Source organism: Meles meles, chromosome 3, assembly GCF_922984935.1.
Source record: "Meles meles chromosome 3, mMelMel3.1 paternal haplotype, whole genome shotgun sequence".
In the NCBI taxonomy this organism is placed as follows: domain Eukaryota; kingdom Metazoa; phylum Chordata; class Mammalia; order Carnivora; family Mustelidae; genus Meles; species Meles meles.
This window is the reverse complement of record NC_060068.1, coordinates 74,794,260-74,817,717: the sequence shown is the minus strand read 5'-3', so window position 1 is coordinate 74,817,717 and position 23,458 is coordinate 74,794,260. Positions and strand designations below refer to the sequence as shown.

The window sequence follows — 23,458 nt, the reverse complement described above, 5'->3', positions numbered from 1 at the left end:
GTTACACTGGAACAGAAGGGTTGTTTGAGGCACACACCAGTTGGAGGGGGCCAACCACACTGAGTGGGAGTGTCCACTTCCAGTGGGGGTTCCAGATATACATTATGTTTTCCTCTTATTTAAAAAAATTTAGAATAGCTTATATGTGTTCACCTTAAATATTACTTAAGTTTGGAAAGCTTCAGTTCCCACAAGGAAAGTAAAAATGATCAGATGACATTTAATACTACTGGGGAAATCTTAAATTGTGAAATTAAAGAGGACAAAGTAGGCAACTTAGAAAATATTTACTTCCTTAGAACTAAGGTAATGAAGTGGTTCTGTTAACAAATGAATTTGAAAGGTTGACCTTTTCCCACCAGTATTTGTGCTCCCTTTTATACTTAAAAGTCATTTTTTTTTGTTGCTGCCATTATTTTCATTAATATTTTCCCATGTTTTTATTTAAATTCTAGTTAGTTAAAATATAGTGCAACATTAGTTTAAGGTATGAAATTTAGTGAGTCAACATTTCCACATAACACCCAGCGCTCATCGCAAATGCCATCCTTAATCCCCATCACCCATTTAACCCATCCTCCCCAAGCCCATAAAAGTTAGTTTTCTATGATGGTTAGGAAGCAATAACCATGACAATAATAACTTTTATCTATTGGAAGCTTATTGTGTGCCAGGCTCAGTACTAGGCAGTTTTCCATGTATTATCTAATTTAATTCTCACAAAGCTCTATGGAATCTGTGATCATCCCCAGTTTTCTAGATGCGGTAACTGAGACCTGAAGTTAGTTGTCCAAGGTCTAAAACCAGTAAGTAGCAGTAAGTCTAACATTCTTGAACTTGCCATTAGAAGACCCTTTCTTGAACACCAGAGGCAGAAAGTGCTGACTCTTGACCCATGTAAGGTCAAGCACTTAAATATTCAGTGTAACTATAATTGCTTTTCACATTGGTTAATGGGCAAATGGTCAAGACATTTCTCTGCTGTCTTAAGACTTGTATTTTATAAAGTATACTCGTCATCTCTGAACTTCTTCTAGAAATTGAAAGTCTACACAGAGTGTTTTTGGACCCAACTAAATATTTTAAAAATTGTGCTTCTGTGTGATTTGGTACACCATACAAAATTCTTCTTCTTTAAGAAAAAAAAAATTTTTTAAGACTATTTGAGAGAGGTAGAGAGGGAGCACAAGTAGGCAGAGCAGCAGGCAGAGCAAGAGGGAGAAGCAGAAGAGATAGCAGGCTCCCTACTGAGCAGGGAGCCCAATGCGAGCCTCAATCCCAGGACCCTGAGATCACGATCCGAGCTGAAGGCAGACACCTAACCAACTGAGCCACCCAGGCGCCCCCAAAATTCTTCTTAATGACTTCAAGTTTCAAAGGATTTATAAGTTGTTTACCGAGGCACCTTATTAAATAAGGAGTATAATCCATTAGTTGAGAGTGTTATGGAGAAGACATTAACAAAAGCTATCTCGTCTGATAGAAGTAACTGAGGAAATTATCCTTCCCTACATTGAGGACAGTATATGATATACAAGCGAATATTCTGACTACGCATTCTCAGCAGACTTCATGGACAAGTTAAATTTCTTTCTTGTGTAAACAAATTGGTTAAACAACAACAACAACAACAAAAATAATGGGAATGAATTGGTACTCATACAGTTTTATTTAAAGCTGTGTTTTTTCCCCATGGGAAGTTGGGAGAATTTTCATCACAAGAAAATGCTTTTTACCAGAAATGCTTTGCACAAGGGCCTACACTTGCTTTTTTTCCCCCTGGTAACCTGACGTTTCTTTTCTTTTCTTTTCTTTTTTTTAACCCAGAGTAAGTTTTTTTTGTGCCTATATCTCTATGGAAGCTTCCATGACAAAATTGGGAGGAAGCCTTCAGAAAAGTAATTAGGTGACTCTTATGCATGAGACTCAAGAACGTATTAAAGCGTTGAACATCTCTACCATGGCAGCCAAGGAGAATTCAAGGTTGATGTGCATTATTCCTCCACTATTATTTAGGCCTGGCGAACTTTAGTACAAAAATAGAAATTTAACGAAAAAATGGGAGATAGAAAAGGTGTTTCTGTAGTAACATGAATTTTGAACAATTTTCTATCACTGAGAAAAGCTCATAGTGCTTATCAGTCCAATTCAGGAATTTGAGATTTAGATTACTAATTTAATCTTCTGACTGTAAAATTCATATCAAATTTTAGGAGGATTTCAGCTCCCTTAAATTCCTTGTGGACCAAGTTTGAAAAATAATAGTTTTAAATGTGAGAAAATAATAAAGGATTTCTGCAAGTAGTAAAGGTCATCTGCTTCAATGATTATCTACTGTGCTGTATGGTTAACTTTTGTGCTGTAAAAGACAACTGAAATTATGGCCGACCACTTGGAGGCGTTTCTCTGAAGGACTGAAGAAAAAGAAAGTTGAATCTGAGTGCAATCATAAAGGAAAAAGAATACTTTTTATTAAATAAAAATAACAATGATGGGTATTTAGAGCAATTTTAAAATACATTCCAGACTTAGGATCATATCTCAAGTCACATTTCAGTATTAACTTCCCCAAACAAAGTATAGGCTTTGTAGTTTTATTACTTGAAAGCTGTGAGTAACTTTCTAAGAATATGAATTTACAATTAAAATGAAGTGGAGTATCCAGTCACTTTAAAAAAATGGGTATTGTATGCAAATGATCTGGATAATTCTGATCACTTGGGTCAAAAATTCCTTTGCACTAAATTTCAGCAAAGTATATGGGGTTGGAAAGGCTGGAGCAACAAAAGTTTTCCTCGCTAAAAAAAACTTGAGTCTGACTTATAGACTCCTCAGGAGTATTTTAAAAATAATATTTTCGTACTCTGGGTGCAATTTGGACTAAATGTTTTGTACACAGCTAATAATGTAACAAATTTAATAATTACTTGAAACCACAGCCAAAATTTATTTTACATAGGATTTAAAACTGCTACTGTTAATGACGAGGTATTAGTATTTTGGCTGAATTGAATTCTGTGATTAGATGTTCAAGGATGTTCTCCTTCCTCAAGAAATCTGTGTGTATAAATGCCGTACAGCCTTTGGGAGACAGCTTTGATTCTACTATACACGTTGAAGAAATAGCTGAGTCAGCAGCTTGCATAGTAAAATTTATGATTATATAATTCCTTTTCACGGTCCAACACTGGAAAACATTAAAGCTGTGGGAAGCAAAGAGAACTGAAAGAGAGATGTCTAAAATAGCTAGACACTGTCAAATTCAGAATCCTATTTGTGTAGTCGTAATATACACAGGGAAATACTTCTAGCAAGACTTACACTATCATTTGACCTTCACAAACCATACTTTCCAACAGGGGATGGCAGTTTTCTGAGACTATGCTTTTGACCTTGAAGATATAACTTCATGTTTTATGTCTCTTGGCAAACTTATAATGCCTCTTGTCCCCAAACTGAGTTCATCTAAAATTAATATCATCATATGTTTAAACTGTTCAGGTCTATAATAATTCTTATTTTAATTATTCAGCATCCAAGGGCAAAGAGAGATGCTGCAGCTCCTTTAAAACTCTCTTCTTATTGCATAAGTCTCTCAGCTTTCCTAATGCAGGATGTCCCTCATCTGAAGCTGGAACTGGGGAAACAGCTGCATTGTACTGCATGCAGTCTCCAATCTTGCTACAGCTCTCAATCTTAGGATTCAGCTGAGCTGGATAGAAATATGCAGGAGCAATATATTGGTCCGTGGGAAACGGAAGCTTTACCAGAAGAGATGGTCACAAGGTGAGTTACTCTCCTGAACCTGAGCTTGTCTGACTTTCATTTTCGCACTGTGTTTCTTAATGATGACTCTCACAGAAATGACCTTACATCCTAAGTTTCACTTCCTCTGTCTCCCCGCTCTTGCTTACATTTAAATAAACTTTATGCCCTACATTCTACTTAGAAGACAGCCACGGTACTAAAAAGCCTTGAACAATGGCATCGACCCCCTGCAGCTGGATGTTCTTAAGCCATTCCACTTTGATCGTCCTCAATTCTTAGCCCTACTGAAATGCAATGGCAGTCAAATGCCCGCGGAGAGTGTGTTCACCAATTAACAGAAAGGAAAAGAAAAAGTCAATGCTGCAAAACTAAAATTCAGAAGCACAAACCAAGCATCCCAACTCCAAGGAACTTGCAATTAATTTGACTTTCATAAGAGAACGTGTGTTTTCTTACCTTGGATGTGAATCACTCTGTCATGATCTAGAGTGTAGTTGTCTGAATGATGATCAGCCCAGCAGATTGAAATCAGCACCAGAAGAAGTAGCCTCTTCATCTTTATAACCCAGGGAATCTTCTTCACTGTGAGAACATCACATACAAAGAGGCTTGTGAGATTTGGAACCCTTTGGAGTGTTGCACTGCACTTCTTATTACCGCCTTATCATCAGAGAATGGGTCTGTAAAAATATTTAACCCAATCTGTTCAGAAAGTTACTGTAGCTGTCTTTGGGAGCTGAAGACTGCAGCTTTGAACAATTCCAGTTTCCCTTATGTAGCCAGAGTCCAAATCGTGTTTAACTCTATCTTTGCAGAATTCTAAATCTAGAAATTAAATCAGTATTGTTCTGATATGAAGAATTATAGTTGGTTACAAAAAGATATGGCAGTGATATAGAAGGACTTTGAAAATATTTAAATCTCTGAATTGGAAGTATTACTTAACAAAACAACCATTTGATATATGTATATAGGAGTAATCCCCAGTGTAATTAGGAACTGAATCTTAAACTGGGGCAAATAATATTTGCTTGAAAGTTGACATCCTCATTCATTTTACACGTGGCTTCCTAAGCAGGTTAGATTTGCTTGGTTCTGAATAAAAAAAAAAGACCAAAAAAAAAAAAAAAACAAACCAAAAAACCCCCAAAATCCCTGGTGTGAAGCAAAAGCAGCACAGTTATTCGAGATTCACTTACCATCTTAAACCTGACTTGGGTCGGTGGTGAAGAGTTGAAAATGAGGGACCGACTAGGTTAGAGTTGTGCATGCTACCACTGCAGTCATCCTGATTGATTTTTCATTCATTTCTGCCTAAAATGCTGATGCACCAACTTCGAGTGCCAGGTAGGGTCTCTGCAGCCGGCGGAGGCACGGCTGGCTGCAGGGCACATCCCTGCCAGCCTCCCGGGAAATGAGGCAGATGAAGATCAGAACCGGACAGCAAAGCACAGCTCCGGTCCTGAGTCAAAGAGGCAGAGCCCTTGTTTGCTGTCCTTTGTCGCAAGACCAATTTGAGGAAAGGAGACATGGTCCCCCCAAATTTTGTCATCTGAAGGACTCCAAGTGATGGGAACCCCATGACCTTGGCCATATTTGTCAGGCAAAAATTTCAGGGTCGTTCCTCTATTTTACTGTGAAAGCTGAGGCAAATATTAACAAGGGCTTTCTTTTTCTCTCATGCACATAGCAGCCTTAACAACACTTGGCTATTTTTAAAACTGAAATTGCACAGTACTGGCTTCTCACACTAATTTGTTTTTTCCAGGAAAGCCTGACTCTCTGGAATACTTATTAAAGAGCTCTGAGTCTGTTCCTGGAGGTCCTTGCAGGCCAGCCTAGACTCCGGAGCCCGGTGATAACACGAGTCACGGGCGTCCCCTGTCTCTCGGGGGACAGAGGCACCTCCCTGCGTTCACCCCACTAGAACTTGGCATCGCTGCGATGTCTATAGCTTCAGTTGTTCATGTTAGCTTTACTCCTTTTTTTCTCTTCCTTATGTCACAGAAAGAACATGGTAGATGAGCAAATTAAGAAACTCACTTTTCTAGGAAACCGAGAGTGTCACCTTCAAAATTCTACCTGAGTTGCTAATCTTATGTTGTGAAGTTCACTTGCTTGTTCCTTCGAGGACTTTTGGGAAATGATGATTTTTTTTTTTTTTTTTGAAGCTATAGATGTTTGTTCATAGAAATATTACTTGTAAATATTACCAGTTTTTAGCCCAGAACTGCACTTTGGGTGAATAAACATAATAAAGGTGATCTTCTGGAATTTGGGGTGTAATTGGGGCAATTATATAAACAAACAGAAAGCAATGGGCAAACCAGAGCAAGAGGTATGGGTATGGCGCTCTCTGCTTGTCGCAGGAATCAAAGGAAAGGGAAATGTGGAAGAGAGTGTGAGGAAAGCATACGATTTCAACAGTTAAAGAAAGGAGAAATTCTAAATAAGGGATCTGAAGAACAGAGGTGGAGAAGTTGCTGTGTTAATTTTACCATTTGTGTGGTCATTTACAGCATAATTTACATACACATAATTTACATACACACCCATACACACACATGCCCACTTTTAGACTTGTGCATCCTACCACTACAGTCATCCTGATTTTTATTCACTTTTACTCAAAATATATTATTCACAAATTTATGTATCTCCTTTAATTCCATACCATATGTAGTATTTTTTTTTTTAAAGATTTTATTTATTTGATAGACAAAGATCACAAGCAGGAAGAGAGGCAGACGGGGGCGGGGGGTGGTGGGAAACAGGCTCCCCACTGAGCAGAGAGCCTGATGCGGGGCTCAATCCCAGGACCCTGAGATCATGACTTGAGCCGAAGGCAGAGGCTTTATCACACTGAGCCACCCAGGAGCCCCCATGCCATATGTAGTATTAAAAGTGATATCACCAAAGGTTCATCCCATTGAATTAATGTATTAACTGTCCAAGGACTCAGTTTTTAATTGCAAATATCCCAGGTGGTATGGGGGTGCTAAATAATTCTAACAGCGGGTCCTTTTAATTGAAAGTCGATTTGCCAATGCTATGCTAAGCATGGTACCTATGATCGCTCATGCAATCCTTGAGACTGTGAGACTAAAACGTCCATATTTCCTGATACAGTTACCTTGCTGAAGGTCACATATCTAGTAAGCAGTAAAGTTTGTATTCGCTTTCAAACAAAAGCAACACCTACTTGGAGTTACACTGACTTTTCTGAAAGTGAAGCTTAATGTGTTCTTTGTTTAATTGCCTTGTTTATTTAGGCTCTTTAACTTGAACCTACTATGGTCTTAAAACCACAACTTGTGTTATAGGTGAATATACACTTTTTGCCCCAAGACTTAACATGGGAGAAGTGAGATGGTATTTTCTTTAACATGACTGTGCCCTGCCTTATTTCTACTCACTTGTAATACCATCGGTGCCATGAACACTGCCTTGGTGGCTCAGGTATGTACACACAGGCACACACACCCCATCATCATCATCTTCAATTTAAAAAGCATATTGCAGGGACGCCTGGGCGGCTCAGTGGGTTAAAGCCTCTGCCTTTGGCCCAGGTCATGAGCTCGGGTTCCTGGGATTGAGCCCTGCATCGGGCTCTCTGCTCAGCAGGAAGCCTGATTCCCCCCTCTCTGCCTGCCTCTCTGCCTACTTGTGATCTCTCTCTATCAAATAAATAAATAAAATCTTAAAAAAAAAAAAAAGCATATTGCACACCTTCAGTGATTTGTGATTAGAATAGAAACGCATGTCGGTTTGCGCTTCCTAGCACCCTGCCTGGCGCTCAGGCACCATGATAGGAGAGAGTGGGAGTTATCTTTGCTACCCTGGCAGTGGAGTGACTGTCTTACCAAAAGAGGTAAAACTAGACAAACAAACCGTGGGGACACGATCTTCATTGTTTAAGCAAACAGCAGGACAACCGAGGTACTGCACCTGGATGGAGGTTCGAGGACAAGGGCTGTGCCCGTGGTCTGCGTGCTGGGCCTCAGTGAGGGATGCCTCAGGCTTTGCGGGTGGTCATGGGAGCGAATGAATGGAGTCCTGTTTATTTGCATTTTGTAACAGTGTTTTCTTTGTGTATCCATCTACATTAGGTAAAAATTTTTTAGTTTTTGATACGAGTAAAAATCTGGGGAATTTGGGGGACTTTCATACTACCAGTTACTACCAGCCTTGAACTAGTACTCAGTTGAACTACAGCTCACACGCAGGTGGTCCCTTCTGCCAGCCTCCCGAGCCTTGCCGCCTGAGGCCACAGCCAGGGTCGTGAGCAGTTCACAGGGAAATGGCCATGTTCTTGGTGAGAGACCTATGGTAGGACTGTAATATTACATTTCTGCTTTGGTGATAATGAAACCACTACTCAGAAGCAAGATACTGGGGCCAACATGGAAGTCTAATGGTTTGATAGAAACAAAGATATGCTCATGCCAACAGTCTAATGGCAAAGTGGCCAATTGCTATTCCTTAAACGCCTACTGTGTTACAATTAGTGTTAGGACGGTGGCGACGCTTGTGAGCACAAGGTAATGTGTAGACTTGTCAGATCATAATATTGTACACCTGAAACTAATGTAACGTTGTCTGCCAACTATACTTCAACTAAAAAATAACAATAATAATATTACTGTCTTAGCTAGCGGGGAACTAAGCCGAGCAAAAGGCACACGTGCTGTTTCCTGTGCCGTGAGAGCTATGCCACATATTTCCTGAACAGCTTCTACATGGCTAGGCACTGCCCTAGGAGCTTCAGCCATTTAATTACCATTTCTCAAAACAACCCAGTTGAAGAAGTATGCTATTTTTTTTAAGATTTTATTTATTTATTTGACAGACAGATCTCAAGTAGACTGAGAGGAAGGCGGGGGGGGGGGGGGGGGGCGGGGAAGCAGGCTTCTTGCTGAGCAGAGAGCCCGATGCGGGGCTCGATCCCAGGACCCTGAGATCATGACCTGAGCTGAAGGCAGAGGCATTAACCCACTGAGCCACCCAGGTGCCCCAAGAAATATATTATTTTTTAAAAGATTTTATTTATTTATTTGAGGGGGGAGAGCACGAGCAGGGGGAGGGGCAGAGGGAGAAGCAGACTCCCCACTGAGCAGGGAACCAGATGTGGGACTCCATCCCTGGACCCCGGGGTCATGACTGGAGCTGAAGGAGACACCCAGCTGACCGAGCCACCCAGGTGCCCCGAAGAAGTATGTTATTATACACATTTTATAATTCTGGAAATAGTATGGTGGCATTCCAAGCATAAAGCAAGGTCCTGGGGATCTGGGCAGTCTGACCCCAGAGCGTGCGCTCCCCAGCACCATTCATGGGGTGTCCCATGTGCCCTGAGGAACTCCTTCGGCTGTCCTAGCTGGTTCTGTCATATCTCTTACAGTTCATGCAAGTCAGAATGCTGTCCCTCATGCCTCTCTCCCTGGGTTATAAGGGGTAGCACTTACAGCGCCGCTCGAGACATGTTTGAGCTCAAAGTGTCAATGCTTTCCTCACTGTGTGCCCAGAACCCAGGACCTCCCTGGGCCAAGAGGAAGAATGAATGGAAATCTGGGCCTGGGAGAGAAACAGCTGTAAGGACTAAAGCAGCCAAGACTGAGGAGAGTGTAACACTGTTTCAAGAGTTACCCCTATTATTATATGTAGGATGGTGAGAGCTACTTTTTTCTCCACTGAGGACATAATGAACGAAACGAAACCATGTTTCGACTCAGCACTTGAAATGTAGTTTAAAAATTATAAGAATCAATGCAGAGGTTGCTCAAGATTGAATAAGAATCTCAGTTCACAGAATTACTTTGAAATAGACAATCTTTTCCTCCTTGGTAGCTTTTAAGTCTGATCCAGTTAGAGGTGGAAGAGGGTTCATGATCAATGTTTCTTAAAAATTGGTCAGTGGTGAGGTGCAATGAAACCAAAAACGCAAAAGAAAGAAGAGAAGGGACTGCTGAAGCGCACTTCTTCACTAGGTTACATTAATTCATTAAAAAATTGGGGGCTTTTGTAAAGTAACTTTTTTTTTTTTTTACCTTTTTTACAGCTAGAATGGCCTTTATTTGATGGAATTAAAAAAATATAGGCTGCTCAGACTGTATATTTTTTTCATGTTTAGCAATTTTTTTAAATTTAAGTGATGGCCTTGTGCTGGCTCCTCAGGGGCTCTGCTATTGTTGGCTTTGTTTTCTGCTTTGAGTCTCCAGTCAATCTGGAGGTCACACCTCTGGCCCAAAGGATAGCTAAAGAATTCAGACTAAAGATGCATTTGAGTTGTTCAGGGCGTGGAGGGACAATTGGTTCTTTACCTAAGCCCCAGCACTGATTGCACACGATGGGGTAATGCAGAACTGCCTGGAATATACCCAACGCTCCAGAGAGAAGCCATTACTAAAAAAAAAAAAAAAAAAAATCTTTGTTCAGTGATAGGACTCCCCTCAGGGAGTGAGTGTATGCAAACTTCAGTGAACATAGCATTTCCCCCTGTTATCTCTCATTGTTCTATGAAATCGCGAGCTACTGAAGAAGTTGAAGAGCATTTATGATGCCCTGCATGAGACAGCCATTCATAGGCCCTTTCTAATCTGGTCGTGGTCAGTCTTTCGTTTTCTAGGATCCTCATGACTCTCAGAATAATCTGCATCTTAAAATTTATGAGTTATTTCTTTTTCTTTTCTTCTTCTGTATTTTGGAATCACCTACTTTCTTTCCATTTTCCCTCTGAATTTTCCATCATTTTCTCTTTTCTTGCTTCTCACCGTTTCTCCATTCATTGCATAAGAATCTTACCCAACCTCTCCATTTTTCTCTCCACTTTTCTCTTCTTCCTATGTTTTATAATATTTATCACATTAGTTGATATCTGACAAAATCATATGATTGATCATCTAAACCAGGGTGGAGAAAGAACAAGAGAACTATTTCTAGCTAGATGGATAACCAGTAGCATGGGCATTGGAGCTCTCCCAGGCAGATGGGGAGATAAGGTGTTTGTGTAAGGGAGGAAAGAGAGAATTTCATTCCAGTCCTGGCTCCGTTTTTTTTTTTTAGTTGTGTGATCCTGACAGAAGTCATTCGGCTGCTTTTGGGTCATGTGTTTTTAGCTACCAATTGGAATATTCAATGGCAAATGTCAATGTCTCATACTCATTAGTTCATTAGTTACTATTGTTATTATGTGATTTTTTTCTTACCAAAGTGTTCAGACCCTCTATTCTACTCATATTGCATTTTAGGACTGTCCTTCTAGGCAAATAAATTCATGGATTTTAAAGGGATAATATTCAGTAATGCTTGTTGAAATAGCAATTCAATTCACTTACTGTTTTTGACTGGTTATCCTTTGCCAGCTCTTTCTTTTTCTCCCTCTCAGAGAATATTGATGGAATTAGGGAGAAACTCAGCATCCCTTCATTTAATTACAGTGCATTTGTTCATTAACCCAACCGCACCTGCTTTAAATAATTCCTGAGATGAGAGTTAGAATTCCCCCAAACCAGTTTTATGAAAGGATTGTGCAGTGGTTTAGTTTCTAAGTTTTCCAAAACAAATTGAAAAAAGGTGTACATGAATAAAAGTGCGACTTGTGTTTGGTGTTCCATATAGTGTTCAATTCTGCAAACTTGTGTTGAATACCTGGGGTGTGCGGGGGAAGCAGTTCCTTGTTTCCAAGGAACAGTCTGGCATTGCTGGATGAATATATGAATGGAGTACATACAGCAGGATTCTGACCCTTCTAGGTTGCAAACTGTCTAAAATCCTAACCTTAAAGTGGTGCTTAGAAGTTGTGAACATGTCACTCAAAATTTATTTGTTTGCAATACCTTCACTTAGAACTGTGCTCTCTATCCCAGCTCACGCTGAGGTGGGGGATGCATTTCTAGGTATAAGAAAGATAGTATGATATACTTGTTTTCCATCTTAGTTGACTCATTTTACTATGAAAACAGTAAGCAGAGTAAACTAGGCCTCTCTAATTGTGTGGTGTGTCCTCTTCAGCCAGGAATCTCTTAAAAGGGGATAATAATACCGGACAGGTAGTTGTCAAAACTCACTCCTATGACAGGAAGTGTTGGGTCCATGGTCAAAGGAGCGAGACTGATACAAAGTGAAAGTCAAGCAAAGCTTTATTTCACGCTGAGCATCGAGAATCAAACTGACCAGCCAGGGCCATCTCTTGCAAAGAGGGGATTTCTCTCTTCTTTACAGACAAGCTTTTAAGGGCAAAGGCCATGTGGTTGGGCCTGGCCACACACAGGTGGCGAATGAGATTGTAACACACAGAGAAAGCTGCACAGTCCTGCTAGGTCACACATAAGTGACCAATTGAATTACAATTTACCCTATAGCAGATATTTGAACTAGCATATCACCTTGGTCAGAATTGGCACCCAAAGGGCACCCAAAGGGCGGGGCCCATACTCCTTGGTAGCTAGGAGACAGTATGCACCCCCACTGATTGAATACCTCCACCTGGCCTGACCCACTCTTGATTTTGGGCTTTGTTACCTGGGACTGGTTTCCGGGACTTGTTTTTAAGAAAGTTCCCTGAAAGGGGCGAGGGGGAGGGCAGGGTCAGGATGGAGCTGCTTTGGCTAAACAGGCCCTTACATTAGGGAAGAATATAAGTTGTAATTCTAGTAAAAGAGGGCTTTCTTGTCATTGTGTGTTCTTAGTGACTTTTGCGTGTAGCCACATCATGCAGGTGGGAGGGCGGGTGTACGCAGATATTACATTCTGACATTACATACTAAAAATGTCCCTTCCCTGTGCATTTGCCTGGGCGGTCAGTAAGACTCTCCTCTCTGGTCATTCAGGATATCACAGACTTGCTCTCAGTATATTCCAGTATTCTCGTGCTAACTCTAGTGGATAATTCACAATATGTTGGAGACAAACACTGGTACAATAGGTGGACGAGAAGATATGTTCAAAGTTCTCGAGCATAGTAGAATTCACTCCAGTAGTTTGGTGTATTTCTGCCAGCTCTGTCTAGACACTACCTGCAAGGCTTCTCACCATCTACTCAAAAAGCTTTTCAGTTACATGAGAATTCTATGTTTTCAGGGTTGGGCAGGAACTTGGCTTCTACAATTAACAGGGTGTTACAATTAACAGGGTATTTCTTAACGAGATAGTTGTCAGTAGGGGAAGTCGATAAATATGTTGTTAATGTATCAACAATAAATACATTTTGATGATGACAGTAATATTAAGAGAAAATCAACTTCTTCCCTTCTATTTATCTTTGGAGAATGTATCCTACTTTTTGCTGCCCTGAAAACCATAGTTTTACCCTAGAACATTAAAAATTGTACTATCATTGACATGAATATTATATTGCTATGCTCTTATAAGTGCATCCTTCATGGAATACAGAAGAAAATATTCATTTTCTATCATTACACATAAAGAAAATGGTTAAAAAAAATCAAACCACATCATGAAAAATTCTTAAAAGATAATAAAATCAGTCAGAATAGAAATTATCAATGTGGCCACTTCTCAGGCTCTCAGTTTCTTCATATTTCAACATGCTCAGTGCTGCCACAGTGTGTTGGCGTTATAACAATGACCGGATTGTGGGACTAATAAGCCCATACGGTAGAAGTAATTTTGACTAAAATAAAGGTTTCACTAAAATTTCCTTCATTTCTTCTGGCCTAATTTCCTCCCAAACCAGCAATAAAGTATATGTGCATGTGCGTGTGTGTGTGTGTGTGTATACTAGCATCATTCTGTGGGAACAAAGTTTCCTCTAAAAGTGAAAAGCGTGCTATAAAGACTATTCTTGCTTGGCCTACATGTGTAAGAAAGACCTTATTTCCTTAGTTTATAATTTATTCTTTGATTCCATGATCAAAAATCTCAGTAGTGTCAACAACAAAGCATTATATTGAGTAATATAAAATTAAACTTCAAAATATTTTTTCTCAATGTATAAAATCAAATGACTTATTGTCATTATCAGTAATAATAAATGATTTCTGAACATCAAACAAGGAATTTGGCACTAAATTAAGAACTCTGCAAAGGTAGACGAATTCCCTAGTGAATTGCAATTCAAACAGAACTTAAGCACATGTATTTAAAAGAGACTGAAAGGCCCCCTTCAACCAAAAATGTATAGTAACAGGTTTTTTTGAAACACTATAACAGAATGAATATATATATAAAAGAATATTAAGAGCTTAGGTTGTTAACTCATTCTTTCCCTAACAAATAACAAATCCCCAAACAGACTACAGCAAATAAAATAAAACTTCTTTTTTTTTAAAATTACTCATTGACATCATTTTAAAACCAAGGAAAATAACTCTCTTCTTTATATTTTAATGTGCAAATACGAATAAAATTGACAAGTGAGAGGAATGCTTTTAAATGTGGGTTATGTACAAAGGAGTTTAGAATTGAGCTCACACGAATGCAAACCTCTACAGGCATTATAATTTGAAACAAAGTTTTTTAAATAAAATATTTAGAAGTAGGGTTTGAGTAGAAAACTTCATAACATCACTTTAAACTGTTTTTGAAAGTATTTCTAATTGAGCTAGCAAAACAATATTTTAAGACTTTAATTCACAATTTTAGCATTTATTTAAAAATTCAAAATTCCAACAGCTCTCAGGTAAACATTATATTAACACTGGATCTAAAAATACAACTGCAAATCATCTACAAGACATCTTTGGTGGCATCACAGATGCAACAGTAATAAGCTTTCTACATAACACAAAATCCAACTCTAAACTCACCACTGGACCCCCCATGTAATTCTAAACCAGTTGACAAACAATAAGAATCAGGCAACTCACATACATTTTATATGGTGATCAGACTCTGAGAAGGTGTAGAAAGATTTTAAACATATGTCAATTCTGATTTTTTTTTAACGAAATGCAAGGAACAGTTTTATGATCAATGATTTACTGAGGTCTTTTGTTCTACTAAGTCATGATAAAAACAAAAAAATCCATTAATGTTTGTTAGCAGCAGAAACTTCTGTCTCTTCTGGGCTTGGTGCAATCTCCACCTCTTTTGGCTGCCACTTTTAAGATCTCTTCCAAGACCCTGAAGCAAATTTGCTATTGGTTCACATCCTACGTCAAAGCATGATCCTCATCAGAATTCAGTTCCTTGGCTTATGAGTAACAAAGCCTGTTCTAGTCCAAAAGGCTGTGTCTACACAGCACAAAGAAGGAAAATATAATACTCTCCAATTAACTTGGCAGATAACAGCTAAGCTCATTAAATTAAGTTTCAAAATTGGTTTTATGAAGTGAGATACAGCCCAAGAATTCACCTCGGTATGTTTTTAAGTTACAGTGATCATTGAAAGTGTTTTATAAACTTTTAAAACGAAATAATCCTCATTTACATCTTCTTTAGCTGAGCTATTTGTTTATTCTGAAAACAACTAATACCATTTAATTAACCTTCTTTATAGGCACTGAACCTCTGATTTACTTAGTCACTTAGAAATGACTACTCTAGATCCAAAGATATCTACATAATTTGTAACTTTCTTTTATAAATAATAATGCCATTTAATACTTCTGAGATATATAAATATTAGGGTTGTCTTTCACTCAAAACCAAATAACCATCTACATGTACAAAACGTAAAAATATGGGCAGTATTCTTACAAGAAGTAGGGAAAGTATGTACACCTAAATCTCAAAGGTTTTCCAATCCTTGCACACCATAAGTTACCACCCCCACCATTCCCCCAAACCCTTCCTTTCAACCAGACCCCAATTTCCCACCACTAGAGTTACCAACACTAAGTCCGCCAAGTCTTTTCCATCCAAGTGTGACCATACAAGTGTGACCATACAAAATTTGTAAATTTTCAAGGGGATTGTCAAGTCCATACTAGTGAGAGCAGTGTAGAGGTACCATTGCTCCTGGTTGGGTTCTGTCAAAGTTCAAAGGAAAGGAGCAACCATAAAAACTACCTTTTCTTTCATAATTTTCATAGGAAGCAATGATTATTCCATGAACATAAAAGATCCAAATTTTCATCATTGCTGAGCAAAGGAGAGTTGAGGATGATTTGTGTAGTAATGACCTTTGAATATTCTCTTTCACCTTATAAACTTTAGCAGGTATGCAGATGTTTTTATACCCAGGTGATGAAATGTAATCCTGAGAGTATAGTACCTAGAAAGCAAGAGAAATGGTTGCACTGCACTACTCTTTAAAAAAGAAACTGCTGGGGCGCCTGGGTGGCTCAGTGGTTAAAGCCTCTGCCTTCCGCTCAGGTCATGATCCCGGGGTCCTGGAATCAAGCCCCACATCGGGCTCTCTGCTCAACGGGGAGCCTGCCTCCTCCTCTCTCTCTGCCTGCCTCTCTGCCTACCTGTGATCTGTCAAATAAACAAATAAAAAAATCTTTAAAAAAAAACAAAAACAAACAAACAAAAAAAGAAACTGCTATCCAAAAACCGCACACACACATCTCACACATAGCTCTCAGACACTGCAGTCAGACATTGGTAATAACTGCGCACCTGAAAATAATTTGTAGTGAAAATAATTTGTAGCATATACCAAGAGAACCACTAAAGATACGAACGTCTTGGGAAATAAAATGTCACTGGCTGATTCAGAGACTGGCTTCTAAAAAAACAAGCGTGCTTTTTGTAAGCAGTTGTTTAAAGGGCAAAAGCCCCTACTGCTGAGAAGCACTCAGAAGAGAAAAGGAGAGAACAAAGCCCAGGGGTAGCAAGAGGGGTATGGGGAGTTGGGTGAGAGGGAGAAAAAGAGGAAAGAGAGGGGTAGGAGGAGGGGGGAGGATGGGAGGAGAAGGGGGAAGGAAAACACAGCAGCTGGGAAGAGTAGGAGGAGCGTCCCTTTGTGCTAATGGACACCTAAAAAGTCAGCCAGCAGCAACAGTCCCTGGAAATGGGAGAAATGACTTGAACGACAGAAATCACAACAAAGAAAAACCCGCCCCAGGTAGGCTAAGTGAACCATCTGAGCGGCTTCCGGGAGGGAAAACCCAGCCTTATGCAGCTTAAGGGCCCCCGAATTATGTCCTGTACCACATTTAGCCACAATTCAAGGAATTATCCACTGAGCACCACTTATGCAAGTGGAAATAAAGCTTCAGATCCCAAAGCAGTCACCCTTCAGGGTGGCTGCGAAGGAGTAAAACAGAGCGGAATGCTAAGTGCATGGAGACATACTCAGGAGGCTACTGGAGAAGGGGGAGGGCCTCCCCAGTACGCGATGGGAATGGTACCCTCGGAGGTTATGCATTGCAGCAGCCTTGGCAGGCACCTCGCCCAGCCTGGGAGGGGATAGGAATGGTTTTACAAAGGAGATGATGGCTCAGCTGGATCGGCAAGACAAGGAGATAGAGAAGAGGACAACAGATAGTGCTGTCTATCAGCATAGTATGTGCCAAGGAAATGAGCTGGAGGGGCCCTGGGCTGCTGTGTGGCGGCACACAGCTCCACGTGACTGCCCAGGAGGAGGAGACTCACGATGATGACGTGAAAAGCTTGGGCCGGGTTAGACAGGCAGCCAGGCCAGGGACCAGAAGGCGTTGCGCGTCAGGCTCGTTTGCATTTTTTTTTTTTTTTTGATGCTAGCAGGTTTTTTAAACAACGCTTCACCCACACCACCACTAGTTGTTTACCTTATCTTTACGTATCTCAAAATAATACCCTAAAAATATAACTGTGAGAACCCGTTACAAAGAAGGATTGTCTTAATCGTATCATGTATACTCTATTTAGTAAGGAAGACGGCCAATGTTTTACAAAAGTAAAATGTAAAAATTTCAAAATATATCAGACTCACTTTTAATTTTGGATTTTCACTTACTCTTCAGAAATGCCAGATTAAATAGATATTGCTGTATGTTCAGCATCAGTGTAATCACAGGACACACCAAAAATTTAGTACATTTTCATCTCGGGCTCTATCAAAAGAGTGCCAGCTAGTTTAAAGTAGTTCTAGGAATACTGTATGGGATTCAAGAGCAGAAACCAAGCCCTGGTACGGATGCATAACTACTGGAATACAGGCTCCAAAAGGGTAGAAACCATGTACCACGATATCCTCTGGGACCCACTAGGAGCTCAGGAATTTGGTTTTGCGCGGTGCACTGCAGAATGAACGGTAACCCCCGGGGTTGTACAGTACGCAACCTGTGCAACCCTATGCTGTAGCCCTCTAGATATTTGACATATGACACACAACTTACCTCTTGAACAAATCACCACATTTCACATGAATGAAGGAAACACTCATATAATTTTCAAATGATTAATGAAACACCTCAAAGTGATTCCATGGTAATGTTACAAAAGTTTAAACCTGACTGAGGATGAAAACCATCTTTTATGAGTTATGATATTTTATAAAGACACTCCTAGCATCTAGTGAGTTTTCAGTGAGTGTACAATGAAGGAATAAAGGAGATTGGCATCTCTGCCATTCTAAGCATAGCTGATACAAGGGAGAGCCAGAATTAACTAGATTGATCTGATCCTTTCTAGCCTGCCCCAAGCTAGCCTGCCATGAGCAAATTTTGCACATTTGCTGCTCATCTGAAATGCCTCATCTCCTCTAACATAAAAAGACGCTTTTGGCCCAGGGCATACATCTGCCTATACCTTCCCACAAATATGTCCGCACATGTTTTTGTAGTCCCTTTGTGGGAGAACATAAAGCATGAAGGTGATTAAGGCATTGACACGAGCTCTTGTTGCTAACTGTCCATGGCCTCTACCTCCAGAGCCAGTCTCCAGCCCATCTTATTGAGAGAATATTCTCACGCTGATGGAAAAGAAGTGTAGCATAAGCCACTGATGGCTTAGTGTGAGTGGGTTGACACTTCATCAGTATTTACCATTGTATGCCTTCACCCTGGTACTCTGGAGTATCTGAAGTTGTACTATCACCAATGGCAGCGTCAAACAAAGATTAGGGATGTAAAATGTAGTCAAATATGGAGGTTGGGGGAGGGAAGGAAAGAACAGGAATTGAGACCAAATTACCTATCTCATTTCCTCCTACCTGCTAATTTAATATTTACTTAAGGATCGTTCGTGCCCTTTGTTTCACTCCTTGCATGATGATCCGACCTCTGTCTTAAAAAGGGAAAGGCATGGGGCTCCTGAGTGGCTCAGTGGGTTAAAGCCTCTGCCTTCAGCTCAGGTCATGATCTCAGGGTCCTGGGATGGAGCCCCGCATTGGGCTCTCTGCTCAGCAGGGAGCCTGCTTCCTCCTCTCTCTCTGCCTGCCTCTTTGCCTACTTGTGATCTGTCTGTCAAATAAATAAATTAGGAAAAAAAAAAAAAGGGAAAGGCGTGACAGGCCAAACAAAGACGCGGTTGCTACTTGTGGTGAAAAGGTAGAAGAGGAAACAAGACAAGTCTGTCTAATATAATCACCTCAGTGAGGCTTTCTGAACTTGTCTTGTCTCTTCCTACACACCTTCTAGAAACCTCCCTTGGCTCATATGAGAGGCAAAGACAGTGAAATCCTCAGATTTGAATTCTTAACTGAGTTGGTAAGATCAAGAGCAGCAAGGAAACGAAAAGGCTCAATATCATTGGACTTCAGGTGGTAATTTCTAGCAATGAATTATGAGGCCACCGTGTCACCTCTTCATTCTCCTAATGCTGACTGAAAATGGGATAGTGCATATCCGATGCCAACACAGACACATGCCCCATCCCCCACCCCACCAGGCCATTTTAGAGACTCAGCAAATGAACTTAGGAGACGCTTTGAATCCATGATGCTGGGGCCAAAGGGTGAGAGAAGAAAGTAAAGCAGGTGGGGAGCAAAGCGACACAAAACAAAAGAAGGGCATTACATTTCAGGAAATTCAAAGCAGGATAAGGCTCATTCTCTCCACATCTGGAAGGGTGTGTTGTTTTGTTTTATTTTGTGTTTTTTTTTTTTCATTCCTGAATTTCAAAGGAAAAATTTCATTCTGTAAAAATGCCATTGGGAGGGAAAAGTTAATAGCTTAAGTAGGTTGTTTGAAAGTTACGGTAGTTAAGGTGAAAGGTATTTTAAAATATATACAAAAGAGGAAATGTACTTAAAAACAATGAAAGGCCTGCAACATAACTGGTATAGAAAGGGCAACTGGTTATTAAAAAGAATTAAAAAAAAAAAAACACAGGAAAAGAGACAAAGACAATGATCTCACTGAATCATTAACCTCAATGATCTTGTCAAGTCAAAATCAATTTTTAAAAACTGTAATGGCAAATATTCTCTCAGTATGTAGTGAATGGCCTGAGGAGCCATCTTTTATTTCTCCCAGGGAGAGGAATAGCATGGTCCTCAGTTAAGGAAATTTTAACCGCAATTTGCATTTTTAGTGATAGTTTAGGCAGGTCTTTGCAAAATAACCCATTCAGCAAAAGCATAAATTTTGTTTAGTCATCTGCATAGACTGTATAAGTCTCCACTTACTGTCATCATATTCACAGCACTTATTCAACGATGTTTCAGAGGCAAGTATGTAAAGTGCAATCCCTATCTCCAAATATCTCTCAGGATTATGGAATCCAAACCAGGAATGACCTCTTTAAATCCCATTGGATTGCATTTGATGTCATATTAATGTGATTAGATTATCGTCCCCCCCGCCCCCCCACTAGAAGGCAACTGCCTTGCCCAGAGTGGGTATCTGTCCTCAAATCTCCAGCATGAAGGCTGGAAGAATGCCCTCATACTATTTTTCAACTTATCTGTCAATTTTAATGTTTTAGAACATCTTATTCATTAATCTGGATAATGGAATAAAAAAGAAAATATCAGGAGAATTGATTAACTTCTTTGTGTTCTTTGGTGTTCCAATATCTAAGTTATGGAAATGCATTTATGAGAACATTTCCAGTTACTGCTCTTCAACTGGCACATCAAAAGGCTGGTTTTACCCCACTGATTTTCATTAAGGTACAAATACTGGAGAGACAAGAATTTCTAAATCCCAAAATAGGTCAAATGGGATGAAAAAAAATTTTGCTCTCATATTCTTCTATTCCTTCTTTTGTTTCCATTCTTTCTTCTTTCTCTCATTAGAACACCCTGACGTCCGGGACATTTTAGCTACTCATGGATCTACCCTTCCAGGCTCTTTCAGATGTGCTGTCCCTACCCAGGGGAAAGCTCCTTTCTGACCCCCTCTGCCCTGAAAACCAGTGTTTCATCTTTCGTCTTCTGTTGGTCTCTTGCTTCTCTAACAATGCCTTTGATTTTTATCTTCCATAGTGAACGTTTTAGGCAATGGGAGAAACATTTCCCTCAAGAAGTCATCCCAGTGACCACTCAGTCACACCGTCCACCTTGGCTGCCTGTTCTGAGGCACAGGCTATTTATGTCCATGTAACAGAGTAGTTCCTGCCATTCTTTATTTGGTTCTCTTCACAAGTTAAGCTTTTCCATATCCACAATGGATCTGGCATGAAATCACTGGCAGAATCCCCACTTTAGGAAGCCCTCATTCTCAATTGTAAAATGAAGTTGCTTCAAAATACTACCATAATTTGGCAAAGCAAATTCTCTCCAATTACTAAATGCAAATGAAAAACAAATGGTTGTTGACCTCTATTGTGGGCACCCACGATTGTGGGTAATTTCCTGGGATAGTATTTGCCAAATGCAGGTACCTTTGAGTCTTTTTTTTTTCCTTTTAACTTCGGCTAATGCGTATTCGAGGAAAGCTTATTTAAATGGAAACATTCATATAAACTGGGGAGACAATAACACTGGAAAATGATGCATTCAGGACAATGATGGACAGAGGCAGAAAACTTCTATCACTTTCTACTTATCTACAGTGAGAAGTAGTTACTAGTAATTCCACTAATAAAGCCATAAACCAAGAAAACTAAGCTGAAGGTCACAGCAACCAATGTCCATTTGGCCAATAGCTGTTGAAGCTTAGCAGCACCGTGGGGAACTTATTCAGGCTTATGTACAATTCTTAGGACAGACGTTGCATTAGTACAGCCAAAACTGCCATTTAGAATGAGCGTGCCTGGAGAATTTGCAAAATCTATAATGGGTACGTGGTCTACTTTATTTAAATTTGCTCAGTCCATTAGCCAATCATTCCAACCACTCTGTCCCTGTTTGTAGATTTTCTTTTTTCCTGATAAAATTAATTTAGCCATCCTTCCTGTTGGGGGTGGATGGCAGGGAGGGTTTGGAGTCACTGGAGTTAGTCAAGGCCCAAACTGAACATTCTGAGCCTAAATGGTGACTGTTTCACTGTCCGGCTCTTTGGTAGACACAGCCAGTGTAGTAATGAAAACTACAGTTACGGGGATTTGAGTAGTGAGGGTAACTAATAATGTCAGCTTGTCCTATGTTTCTCTGGAGGGGATAGCTGCCTAAATGGTTATTTTTTCCGGGCAATAAATGGCCTTGCAACTGAAATTCAATTGTTTTTCACTGACCATCCAAGAAGTGTAAAAAGGAAAAAGGACTCTTTGGAGGAATGGAGTGCTGACCAAAACAACTTTAACTAATTTAGCATTTTGCCTCTGGAAGGCTGTAACTGGCAAGGTGTGAGGGTGGTTAATATCTGTAGAACACACAGGGCTGATTTCAGTCTTGAAATTGGAATCAAATATGCAGACTAAGACCAAGTAATGGACAATTTTCTCAGAAGTGGAAGGAGTTCTCTATTTAGTACATATCCTTAGATATTTTATCATACATTGACTTTCATATAGAAAGCAATGTGTGTGTAGGCATCTATTTACATATAAAAATAAACCAAGTGATGTGGGAAACAAAGGCAAAAGAAACATTAAATTTCCTTACTATCTATAGCCCAATGACAAGTCCTTGAAATAGGCAGTGTGACATTCCTCTAGGATAATTTGCTAAGGGTAAAAAACCCTTAATACTTTGCTAAGGCCAAAAAGGAACCTTAGCCTGACCCCCAGGATCCCATAAGTCTACTTTAACATGTAAAAATTCCTTTGGAAATTTCTTGTATCTCTACCACCCAAGGTATATGTTGGAAATCATCCCCCAAGCATATGGCCCATTGATATACAGCTGGGTTTCATGCCTAATGTTTCATTAGATAGTAATAAATGAACTTTTATTAACAATAGCTGGCCCCCTCAAGCTCCTGGAAAACTTGCTTCCAAAATCCCTTAGAAATTTACTCTATCCCTGGGTGCCTGGTGGCTCAGTCGGTTAAGTGGCTGCCTCTGGTTCAGGTCATGATCATATTGATTGTTTTTTTTTTTTTTACCCTAAGATTTTATTTATTTATTTGAGAGAAAGCAAGCAAGAGAGAGAGCATGATGGGGGAGGGGCAGAGGGAGAAGAAACAGACTCCCTGCTGAGCAAGGAGCCCTTTGTGGAGCTTGATCCCAGGGCCCGGGATCCGGATCATGACCTGAGCCAAAGGCAGACACTTAACCGAATGAGCCACCCAGGCAACCCCCAACTGATTAACTTTTAAGTGGTCTCAGGTGGAACATAATTCAGTATTTAAATGAAGTTTGTTGGTTTAATTGAAATAGGTATGTCTTTGGAGTTACTGGCTTTAAACATCAAGCTTATTCTATCTAGGTTTGTTGAAAGTCAGATAAGCTTGTGTTATCTCTTGCAATTTGTTAGCAAAAAGATGACTTAAAATGATGGTTAATCTCATCAGTGTCGGAGTTTTCAGGGGTA

General features: G+C 39.9%; 1 protein-coding gene across 5 annotated transcripts in view; it reads right to left on the bottom strand.

Moving 5' to 3' along the window:
• The window catches only part of HAPLN1 (hyaluronan and proteoglycan link protein 1), a 77,281-nt gene that overhangs the window by 29,934 nt on the left and 23,889 nt on the right, over positions 1-23,458 (bottom strand). For 2 of the 5 annotated variants that reach the window (XM_045998794.1, XM_045998797.1), the window contains exons 1-2: positions 4,968-5,163; positions 4,225-4,350 (exon numbers count right to left, since the gene is read on the bottom strand). In XM_045998794.1, coding sequence (XP_045854750.1) covers positions 4,225-4,324 — 100 coding nt within the window. In that variant the 5' untranslated portion in view covers positions 4,325-4,350; positions 4,968-5,163. Of the gene's footprint in view, positions 1-4,224; positions 4,435-4,967; positions 5,164-23,458 lie in introns of those variants that run through there. The other 3 variants (XM_045998795.1, XM_045998798.1, XM_045998796.1) reach the window with 2 other exon arrangements.